At 40.9% G+C, this 12202-nt stretch overlaps 1 protein-coding gene across 1 annotated transcript in view; it reads right to left on the reverse strand.

The window, feature by feature from the left end:
- Positions 1 to 12202, reverse strand: part of KIF26B (kinesin family member 26B) — a 272342-nt gene that overhangs the window by 60791 nt on the left and 199349 nt on the right. Inside the window, exon 6 of the mRNA XM_054629924.2 lies at positions 556 to 762. Within this exon, the coding sequence (XP_054485899.2) occupies positions 556 to 762 (207 nt within the window). The remainder of the gene's footprint in view (positions 1 to 555; positions 763 to 12202) is intronic.

Raw genomic sequence — 12202 nt, forward strand, 5'->3', positions numbered from 1 at the left:
TTTGCAATGTTACTTTATTCTTTTACTGTCTTCATGACATTTGGGTAACATAGTTCATCAAACCAAAGTCTAATAAAGAAACCGGAATATATACTCATTAATAAAGACCTGTGGATTAAAATCCCCATCTTCTTATTGCAAACTGTACAATAGAACACTGTCAAAATAATCCTTGATCCCTTAGTTAATAGAGGACTGCATTAGAGAACTGTAGTTCTGATCACATCTCTGTAAACACCCAACAATAACATTTTATAATACACAGTAACTTGTTGATATTGAGGATTTTCCTATTAGGCACCATTTAGCACTATTATTGAATAGCACATTATATTGAATGTATAATTTTAGGAGAAATTATTTACAGTAAAGAAAAAAGAAAGCACACGATTATTCAGCAAAAATTTAATAAACTGAATTCCTTATTGATGGTCATGGCAGACCAAATTCAGCCCTGGTAGAAGTCCACTGAAAGTACTACTGCTGCAGCAGAAATGAGTTTGGCTCTGGTGCACACCCCTGCTTAGATAACTCTTCTGATCATACAGGGCCTACCTGTGATGCATCCTGAGGGAAAACTGCATCAAAAGCAAACATCTTGGGTGGAACCTGGCTGCCCCTTTTCTGGAAAGCATTCTGACCTCCGCAGGCCAGCGGGTCATACAGCGTGATTTGCTTCTTGCGGGGGTCAACTTTTAGGAAAGAGCTGGACTCAGACGTGTCTCTGGCAAGCGTGGAAGAAATGCGCACCATGACTTTGACCTGTCAGCAAACACACAAAAGATGAGCATGTTTCATTAGTTTCACTGGTTGCTCTACAACTGGTATGTTGAATGAATTTTCCAACTACACTTGACCAAACCATATTTGCTTTTTGTAGCTAGTGTCTCTGGAGGTCAGTGAATATGCAGGAAGTATTAGGCAGAATTTGTCCTAAACTACGAAGTGAATGAAGCCAGAACTCTCAATCTATTTCAACAAGCAACTTGTGTATTGACAATTACAATGCACATCATGGTGTTTTAGTGTCAGTGCTACTCAAGTACAATGAGGAAGTATTACAGCACCTTGCCTTACTTTCAATATAAATTGAAAATTAACCATACCCTGGTGGCCCAATTAAGAAAGCTGAAAGGTACTCTAGACTGCTAAGCTTTCAGAACTGCTGTGGTTTCTACGAAATAGCCTGATCAATAAGAGCCCATATAAGGCAGATCTATAATTTACACCTTTGCAATTCTAATCCAAAAGCATAGATGAAATGCACAGTTCTGAGTGCCTTCATCAAAGATTTGTGAAAAGAGTCCCATTTTAATGGTCAGATTTTGAAATTACCATCAAGGGAGAGAATGTAATAAGCGATAAAAGATTTGTTAAAACATGTTAGCTCACAACTCATTAAATAGCTACATAATAAGATGTTATTCCTGAGACAAAAATAAACCTTCATAGATTTAATGAGGTTATTCTGTATCCTTAGCTGAGTTGGTAAGCAATTTAGATGTAAGTAAAACTGATGACAATCAATTAGCTTTGGTTTTCCCCATAAATTCACCACTGGCAGACACATGAGCTCCTGACTTTAGAGGACGAACATCACCTCTTTGCCAGTTCTAGTCACACCTGCACAACTTTCTCCTAGAGCAGATTGGCATTCACACCAACTAGACAGAACTTTTATGTTAATTCTCCTTAATCATATGTCACTTCTATCAAACCCACCCACGTTTAGCATGCAAGTGACCACAAAGGGTCATGTCAGCATAGGGTGGGAGCACATCTGCTGCTGGAATGGCAGATGCATTCCGGGAGGAGGTTGTAACCTCTGAAGTTGGGCTGCAGTTCCTGTTGGTCTCACTGAGACTGGTGCCCTTTGTATGCAGGTGTCATCTCATGCTGGCCCAAGCTCATCCTGCATGCAAATAAATCAGCTGCTTTGAGAAGTAAAATCTGGGAAAATTCATTTTTGACACAACTCCTTTGAAGACAACAGAATGAGACCAGAGATTAACTAGTATTATTCAGTATTTCTGTGACATCTCTGTATGACAGTGAGTCAAATGGGTAATTTAACTCCAGTATTTTAACCTGGCAAAACAAGTTGTCATTAAATGGTGAAATGGTCACAAATCTGCTCACATAATTTCATTTTTACACAAATATCTGAGGAAAAAAGGAAAAGTACTGCTTGGGTAGGAATGTGTTCTCCTCCTGCCCAACAACTGAGCTGCTTATGAAACTTAACCTCTAACTGTAAAAAGCCACCTCTAATGTCTTGCCAAAGGCATTCTTCAGGACCCAACCCTAAGCAGAGCTGACTTCTACTGAGGACAACAGCAGCCAACACACCCAGTCAGTCCAGATGAACTGGGCAAGGTCTGTTTATTCCACCCCTAGGTCTCCTGGAAGATCGGAAGGGAAGCACTGGTCAAGTTAGCGGGGAAGGAAGGGAGCACAACTATAAATCCATGGGGAGCAAGAAAACAAAGGGTAGCATCAATCCTGTGCTGTTTTCCTATTTTCAACTTCATACGCCTTTGGCTTTCTTTTGCTGTGTCCCACATTTTAAAGAAGATACCAATATCACGAGTATCAGACTGATCTGCTGGAAAACAAAATAAATGCTATTGTTCAACTACTTTAAATAAAATACTTGCATGCTTTAGAAAGCCCTTTCCCCATAAGTTTATGTGTATTTTTGGCTCCTGTGAAACCATGTCCTCCAGGTCCTTGATCTTTGTGTGCAAAGGAGAGCTAATAGAATACTCTGGGCTAAGTTTTTTTGGGTTTTGGAGAATGGATAGTGTGTGAAATTTAACAACCTTTCATATACAGGCAGTCTAAGAATTCTTTCTGGCCTCAAACTGTATGGGCTTGCAGTATTAACAGAAGCTACACTGGCTTTGTTATGGTATAATATCACTGGCATGGGTCCGGATTTAAACCTGTTCACAGAAAATCAGATTAATACCTGCCACTTCTTACTGAAGGAATACTGCAAATCCTCCTAACTTCCAACAGCTATAGTGATAGAAGCTAAGGCATCAGGTTCCTCTTTCCCACAAGTAAAATACCAGTTTAACTGAAATCCTAAAAATTTACTAGCATCAGATAAACGGAATGAACCTCTATTAAAAAAAAAGTGCTCAACTCAGAAGCCCCAGGAACTGTCAAACAGCATATATTGCTCCTCAATACTGCCAAATATAGATATTTCTCATGAAAAATAATGCTATTGCCATAAACCTTTGTACTTCTGTGCATTAGGGATTTTGTTTTGAGACCTAATGGTTCACAGAACCACAGAATCACACGGTTTGGGTAAAAACTATGTGTAAACTCTTGAGTTCAACTGTTAACATATAACTGCCAAGTCTACCACTAAGCCATGTCCCTAAGTGACATGCCTACACAGAATCCTAGAATAGTTTAGGTTTGAAAAGACCATGTTCATATGTGTTATGGCAGAGGAATATCATATTGATTACATGTAGAGATCCTCTTAGCTGGAGCGCTTTTTTTACTCATCATGAAGTTGTCTGTGAGCCTTGGGACACCACATCAAAGGAAATTCTGCTCATCTCCCTTTAGATCAGCCTACTGATCTAAAGGGAGATGTCTCCATCTGAGTCAGTTGCCTGACCCCTTTGCAGGCAATAGAGAGGAACAGACTTTCTAGCACTAAATGTGCATGTTCTGTTTTATAACTGTTTTATAACTCCACAAATACCTCTTGCTTTCTCTATAACACCACAGGCACCTTAAAAGTTTACCTGATATGTAGGTGCCTACATTGTAGGCTGCCTAAAGTTATTCTTTTTTCTCCAAGAATAATAAAGATGCTCTTTCTGGACAGCACAGTGCCTGGCCCAAATTCCATGGCACACGCACACACAAATCTGTGCGACAGTCTCCAGCAAAAATACATGCCAACATAAAGATAGGCACATGAGTGTCATGGACACAGCATACAAGTAGTAACAATAGATTACTTGAACTCATCTGGTACTTTGTAGGCACTTAAATATCTTCCAGGCCAGTTTCACACTAGTGCAATCCTCTCAAATTACTCTTGATTTACATTACATTAATTGAGAAAATAATTAGATCCCATCTGTGCAGACTATATGTCCCCATTATTCCATGGGAGCTATGACAAAACACAGGCAAACTTCCATCCTGAGAAACACATCCAGAACTACATATGTAACAGTGGTACAATGAACTAGGCAGACCAAGGCAGGTTTTAAAACATCTGAGCCAGATATATTTTCTGAGAAGACAGGCAAGCTTGTGGTCTGGCAATCAGCCTGAGATTGGGGACCTAGGATCCCTCCTGATGGCTGTGTCCAACTGAAGTATGACTGAGCTTTTAGTGCAGTCTGTCCACACTGTCCACCTGTACAGGAGGCAGAGTCACAGCTTACTTCACTGCCAGGCACACTGAGAGATTCAGCCACTGCCTGGCCTCAAAGAATTGGCAATAGCCATTTTTTTCACGCCCCATTATGAAACATTATTATGCTTGTAACCTAAATCCAAGAAATTGGGAAAAGCATTTCCCAACAGTAGTTATGACAAGAGTAAATCAACTCACAACAGTAGAAATTATGGGAGACCACAGCTTCCTGCTCTGCTGTTTCACAGTCCTTCATGCAATTTAGAGCTGGGGGGTTAGCAGGGGAGGCTCAGAGTCTGTGCTGGCCCCTAAAAATCTACACCACAGGAGAGGCAGCACAAGGATGGGCAAATGTAACTCATCCAGCTATGGGGATAGCACAGGAACTTACTGGACTTAAAAGAGTTCAGCTCAATTTAAGGAACAGACAGGCTGAAGATCATGGTGCTGCTCTGGGGAACTCAGAAATACAGTATGGTTAATTTGAAACTAGCTGAAAAGTGAAGTTTAGGAACGCTAATACTTTATGCTTGCAGTTTATATTTAAATAAAGTATAAATTGAACTTCTCTTTAAAAAGAATAAAGGTTTTCTGCTTCACTTCCTATGTGTCATTACTCCTTCAGTCCACTGCTACAGTTTCCCACTAATCTCTTGTAATTGAAGCATCTCAGAGACACCACTTGCAATTAAAGGGAGCACTCAGTCTGCCAGAAACTCTCGTTTGAATTCCAGCCATCAGGTCTTGGCAGTGCCCAGCCTTAGATGCACCTCTGACTGTTCCTATGGGGAAACATGAAAGCAATCTCCTGAGACATGCACTCTTGGTAAAACAAACAACCTGGGCCTAATTTTGATCTAATGTTTCACCCATGCAAATCTGGCTGAAGTAGGCAAGAATTACTCTAGCTTAGGAGTGGAGAGACAGAATAAAAGGTCACTTATTCTGCATCACTGCTGTGCATTTACTTCTCTGAATTTCAGTTCCTGCCTTCAAAGACATGACTTGTTCTTACATGAGTTCTACAGTCACTGAATTCAAAAATACTACTCCAGATGTGAAATGCCACAAGTAAAAGCAGAATCAGAACTCTGCTGTTCAGTCTTCCTCAACAGGTTTGGGGTTTTTTTGTTGTTTTGTTGGGGGTTTTTTTGTAAATTTGTCTATGTACTTATTTCACACATACATGCATGTATTTCAACTATATACACCATTTTTTAAAGCATATACATTTTCTGGATATATTAATTTTTTTTCATAAATTTCTCTCTAAACAGCAATTATTGGAATGATGGGTTCCTTCATGGATACCATTGAGTAGCATCAAGAGAAAACCTAGGGGAGATGCTGTATTATCACTATGCTACTGTACTGTAAAAATAAGCATAAAACTTTTAATCAACTCTCTGAAAATTTCAGTTGCCTGAACCATTTTTCTTTCTCCTTTTTTATCCAATGCATCCCTATAAACACACCTACTATTTCTCAAAGAAGGAATTTGCTAATTGCAGGATTTTCCCCAGATAAACTCAATTTGTGACCTGTCGCGGACCTTTTGTTATGCTCATACTCTGTGGAGAAGGACAAAGGTTCAGCACACTCTGCAAAGTAGAACTGGTGCCAAAGAAATTAAAAAAAGAAAGCAGAGTCCAGGCACTGACACTGCCATGTCTCCTGTGCCCACAGGGGTCTGTCTGCAGGACCAGCAGCAAAACGAGCAGGGGAGGTGGGAGAGGTGAAGCTGTGTCTAATCTGTATCACACACCAACAGCTACAAACACAGACTGCAATGAGGCAACACAGGCAGAGATCCACACTGGGGATGTTATAACTTCCTTCTACTCTTGCCTGTAAGATTTCATTTGGGGTTCATTTATCTAATTACTGCAGGGACAGGGCTAGACAGCTGTTGCTTCAGGCGCTGTGCTTGCCTTTATGAGCTGCTTTTCTCATCAATCATTTGAGCAGCTTCTGCTGGATGTGTTCTGGGTAGTGGTGGGAGGCAGGAGCTGCAGTGCAGTCACACGAGAGACAGGCCAGCCAGGACTATTGAGCTGTTTCAGCACTCCATCAATGTAATGGCAATCACTGGCTGCAGGAATAGCCTTATTTGAGGTTAATGAAGAGTAGGTTTTGTAATTTCTCACTGTTACAGTTGTAAATAATGGTGTGAGACATGCATTTTTGCTGTAGCCAGCTGCAAAGTACTACAGCACAAGAAAATCTAGGCCATCCTTACGCTTGCGCACATACATGCTTTTGCATGAGGCCTGTAAAGTTTGAAGCCTTTCTACTGTGCTCAGACAATATGAAATCACCTGTTAAGTATGTTAAAGGATTTTTCTTACAGGTTATGAGACAATTAGTTGATCATGCTAACATGAAATCTAGGAGGTCAAAATAAACAGACTGACCCAGAATGCAACAAATGCAGCATTGTATGAGTGGTCATTGCTTTAATGGAAATATGATCACATTTAGAAAAAAACACAAACAAATAAACTCGGATGAATTATGCCAGTGTAACCTGGTCAGGAAGCATGTACAAACAGGCCTTGTTGTCCTTGCTTTCTGTTTTCATAAAGGTAACACTCCTAGGCTTCAGCACAAATTAGAAAATACATAGAGCTGCTCACTCTTGCTGTTAGTGGAAATGGCTGCAATGATACTGATGCTTTGGAAAAGCAGTGAAAATAACTGAAAAAGCAATAGCATTGAAGCATGCAGGTCTCCTCTTTTGTTACAACAGTTCCTCTGTTTCTATCTTGGGTAGTTGCTAAAACTTTACTGGCGCATAAACCCCATCCTGTACAGCAGTGGAACTAATCTGGACTTCTAGCAATAATGGGAAGTAGTGGCTGCACATTGTACCCAAACACCAATCATGTTATTCAAAAAATTTGCACTTAACATTGCACACTTTTTGACTTGGACAATTCAACTTTAATAATAAATTCAGTAAAATCTGGTGTGAAATATGCTCAGGTCACAGGGGACAGCTCAGTGGTTTCCTGTACTGTTCGTGGCAGCAGTAGCTGTGAGTTTCTCACTATGGTTTGGTACAGTTAAAAGAAAATGCTGAGCACCAACACTGTCTGAAACCAGCATATGCATCAGACCAACCATTCAGCTCTAACATTTCTACTTCAGCATTTACTAGATTCTAAACTAACAGAGAGCACTGCAAGTTTCTTCTACTTGTAAAAAAATTAATTTAAAAATAAGCAAACACCCCCCCAAAAACACCAAAAAAACCACCCCAAAAACAAGCAAAAAAACCACCACAAAACCAAAAAAAAAAAAAAAAAAGAAAGAAGACATGAGGATCATCCCATCATGGTAAACAGTCTTTTCTTAAGGCTCCCCACATGCAGACTGGGTTCCTGGCTTTCCTTTCGCTTCCTTATGATCTCTTTAAGGTAAGTCTGTGTTTCAGAACTGCATAACTAGGCAGGAGGAGGATTTTTCCCAGCTTCAGGCATTCTCCATATACCTGTATTTATGATGGGACCAACTCTTTAAACATCACTGAGAGTGGCACTTTCATAAGAACTGAACAAGCCACAACAGCCTTCAACAATCCCAGCATGAACAACATGGGATCAGCTGGCAAATCTTGTCTTCCCTGCAGCAGTGGATCTGCAGGTATGTAAGCATGCACCCACTGCCTACTGGCTCCAACACACTACTGCAAAAATTTACTCTGCTTTTCCCACTCTAATGAGAATTTATTTCTCTGTGCACAGGACAAGCACAGTTTCACTGCCATGAATTTCAACATCTCATCTTTTCCTTGGCACCTTTCAAAATCAAGCATGTATTTCCCTTCACCTCAGTGATTTTTAGAGTATTTCCCCCCTTCCTTTCTTCCTAGTTAGTACAAATTTTTGAAAAAGGGTCTTTAGACACACAGCATCTACGTAGTAAATTAAACAAGATAAAAACTTTTACCTGGCACAAAATGGAGAACTGGCAGCTTTCCCTGTAATTCTTGTCCTCTGCTATGGTATGGCCATACCCAACTGTCTGCAAGATGTTCCCTTGCCCAAACTAATTCAAGAACCATGCCTGGAATTATTTGGGAGAGACAAGTGCCCAGCACCATGCCAGGGACCTTGTTAACAATGCAGGACTATGATGATTGAGTGCCAGTGCCCAGGGATATTTCCTGTTCCTGTTTAATTGATTTTATAGTCTGTACCAGGTTTAGTTCCTTTCCAGTAGCTGGGGTTTGGGACTGTGTTCTGGATTTGTGATGGGAACGGTGTTGATGGCACAGGGACATTTTAGGTACCAGTGAGCAGAGCTTATACAGAGTCAAGGCCTTACAGCATCCCATGTCACCCTGCCATCAAGTAGCCTGTGGGTGCACAAGAAGCAGGAAGGGGACACAGCTGGGAGGGATGACCCCAAGTACCTAAAAGGATATCCCCCACAGCATGGCAGATCAGCATATAAATCTGGGGGAAGCAGGAGAAAGAGGGAGATGATCAGAGTTATGGCCATTACACATGATGAAGCCCTGCTTTCCTGGAGATGGCTGAGCACCTGCCTGCCCATGGGAAGTAGTGGATGAATTCCTTATTTTGCTCTGCCTTTGCCTGAAGCTTTTGCTCTTTCTAGTAAACTGTCTTTATCTCAACACAAAAGTTTTCCCTTTTACCCTTCTGATTCCCTTGCACATCCCACTGGGAGAGAGGGACAAGAGGCTGTGTGGGGCTGAGCTACCTGCCATCGTTAAGCCACAGAACTGTCCCAGTCACAGATCCTTGCACAGCTTAGCCATGTTTAGCATTCTCTAAGTTAAATACAAGAAACTCAGTCTGTGCAGAGTGGCCTTCCAAGCATGTGATGTGCCATATGTTGCTCTGTTCTATTCCAGCCTGGTTTGATATGTACAGATCCTACAGACAGATCAGCCAAACCCATTAAACACATTTGCAGCATCAGCAAGGCAGGCTCTCTAAAGGAACTTCTCTACTCTTGTGATTGATGACAAGGCTGCTGTCATTCCTGCTGCCTGCATAAGGCTGCCATCAGCCCCCTGGGGAGGAGGAGACAGCAATGGTGAGTCACTTGGCTCTTTCTCATAGGCCATGCTCTTATCCTGCTGCTGTGCACAAAGACTGAAGAGAACTTTGCTTTGCTTATTTAAGCTTCCTCTTAGAAACCTGCCCTTCCAGCAAAACATGACTGAACTGCCTCAGCTGTCACAAGGACTGGTGTTGATAGAAAGCAGAAGCAGTATCAACAGTAGCAATATCTCAAGCACATGCCTTGATAATTATGTCTGCTATATTATTTTTTAAATCCCCAGTTTCCCTTCTGGTGAAGCTGTGGAAGAGGTGCACAGGATGCAGCTTGGGTAAGTATAAGCAGCAGGTCATCTTACTACTAATTAAAGAAAGTGTGGCACTGAGGGCTTCACATTATATATTCTCAGGAGATGAGGAATTCCAAGATGAACAAGGCTCTCTGTTTTTTTGTCTAAGGAAACAAGAATTTCTATGGAAAGAATGCAGATAAAAGACAAAGTTTCTTTTTCACATGTCTTTGAGATGTCTTTTCAGTGTTAGAGAAACAAAGGATATACAGGTATTGCAAAGAGATGTATAATCACAATTGTAAGCTTTTCCATTATTTATAAAGATGATCTCCATGACTGCATACAAAAGAAGATTCCCCACTCCGCACATAAAAGTGTACGCCATGGCACCATAAATAACAAGCAGCAATACAATCAGACAAGAAGGATTTACATTATTTAAACCAAGCCAGAAGTGAAAAATTGCAGCTTAATGCATATAATGTGGAAAAAAAGATGTGTAAAACTTTGGAGTGGCAGCTCCAAAGTAATGACAGACAGTAAATAAAAGGGATCGTTCTAACTAGAAATTTGGGAATTCATGGTGAGGAAAAAAATCCCAAAGAAAGCACAGGGGCACATTGTGAAAGAGAGTCTATATAAATGGAAGGAGGCACAATCATCATATTAGGCAATATAGGTGAGATATCTAATAAGTGCTTGGGTATTCAGAGGAGAAATCCAGTCTCCAGAGAGAATATAAGCAGCCTCCAGCACTATATGTTGCCTGAAACAATCAGTAGAAACTTCAAGGAGCAGAGCTAGTTGCTTTAGTGAGGAATGTAATACATCACAGTGTCATTGAATTCAGCAATAATTCCTCACTTACCTGGAAGCATATGAGATGAGGATTTGACCTTAGTTAGGAAAAACCAGCAATAAAACTAAATTTGGAAAACAAGGAAATTATAAGACCTGAGTTCAAGCAATGATATGATCTATATTGTTAGTGAACATTTCACCTGAAGATCCCTCAGGGCTTTGCAGTCTTCTGACAGGATCAAGACATATATTTACAATTATTCTTAATTTTCAGTGGCAGAAATAAAGCCTAAGAGTAAATGAATCATCTAAGATCCCAGGAAAAGTGTGCTTTACCTAAACAGACTACCTGAACTCTGGTTCTTCCCTTTCTTATCCCATAACTGTAGGCTATAACATTTACAAGAGCATAAACATAATATTACATTTACTTTTTTTTTCATGTTGTATCCTTTTTAATGCTACCCTCATGCTTATATATTTGGCAGTGGTACAGGGAGGCACAATAACTTCAGAGCCCTAGCATCCACTCAGAATTAATGAGATCCGTTTGTAATGCTATACATGATCTCAAATTAAAAGTGCTTTTTTTGAGCCTTAACAGAAATCTGTGCAACAGACAATTTGAGGGAGCTTGATTCTGCATTCCCTGGAAACAAACAGAATTATCTATTGTACCTGGAACAAGAGAATAGAAGACAAGGTCATACAAGATGCATCTGAAGGTTCATATAACTCCATAATATTCCATCTCCAACAGTGATCCCACATTCTGGCCATGAGCCTCCCACTGTGGTGGGCTGCACTGCCATCCCTCTGCTCCCTCCCCAACTGTGCTTTGCCAATACCTGTATGGCTCACGTGCCATTCACATCCTATCAAGACTCAAACTGGGTCAGGAGAGAGCCACAGGCTCCAATGAGTCAGCTTCTAGTCTAAATCAAATTTGCAGCCCACTAGGAACACTGCTGGGGTTGGGTATGTTTATAGTGCCACTTGGGGGATGTTGTCCCTCCTTTTGGAGGTGGGGTGAGAACTGCCCCACAGAAGTTTCCCCTAGGCACGTACAAGACATGAAGTTGCCTCTCCCAGCTCTTCCAGAACCAGTTGCTGAAGTTCTGCTTGCTTGTGTTTCTCAGACTTTGGGCTTTTTAATGCTATCCCCAGTCCTGACATTCTATTGTTTTCTGACCAATAGTGAACATAGTGTTGGGATTTTCAGTAGCCTCTAGAAGGCACTACAGCCTGATGCTTACCCCCTTTATTTTATTAAGGAAATAAAATCCAAGGAAGTCATATATCTGAGCAAATTTGTTCCTAAAAGCAAACACAGCCTCTGGTGGTACAAGGATGCTCTTACATATTTGGAGAAACCCAGACACGCATTAGCCAATTCTACAGTGCTGGTTCTAAGGATCTCTGTGTATTACTCTGTGATGCTGGCTCCAGGTACAGCACAGCCCATCTCCACTGCATCCTGTGCTCCTCTGGGAAGAAATCCAGGCATGCAGGCAATGAGGATGTCTGCTTAGCACTGATCCTTAGCACTGTCTGCTTAGCACTGATCCTGGCCTGACTGATCACAGAACCAAGATTACAGGAGTGGACTGCTTTCAGTGTTTTGGGGTTTTTTTTGTACTAAACATAAACATAACAGAACAAAAATTACACCAAAT

The sequence above is a fragment of the Agelaius phoeniceus genome, chromosome 3, assembly GCF_051311805.1.
Source record: "Agelaius phoeniceus isolate bAgePho1 chromosome 3, bAgePho1.hap1, whole genome shotgun sequence".
Lineage (NCBI taxonomy): Eukaryota > Metazoa > Chordata > Aves > Passeriformes > Icteridae > Agelaius > Agelaius phoeniceus.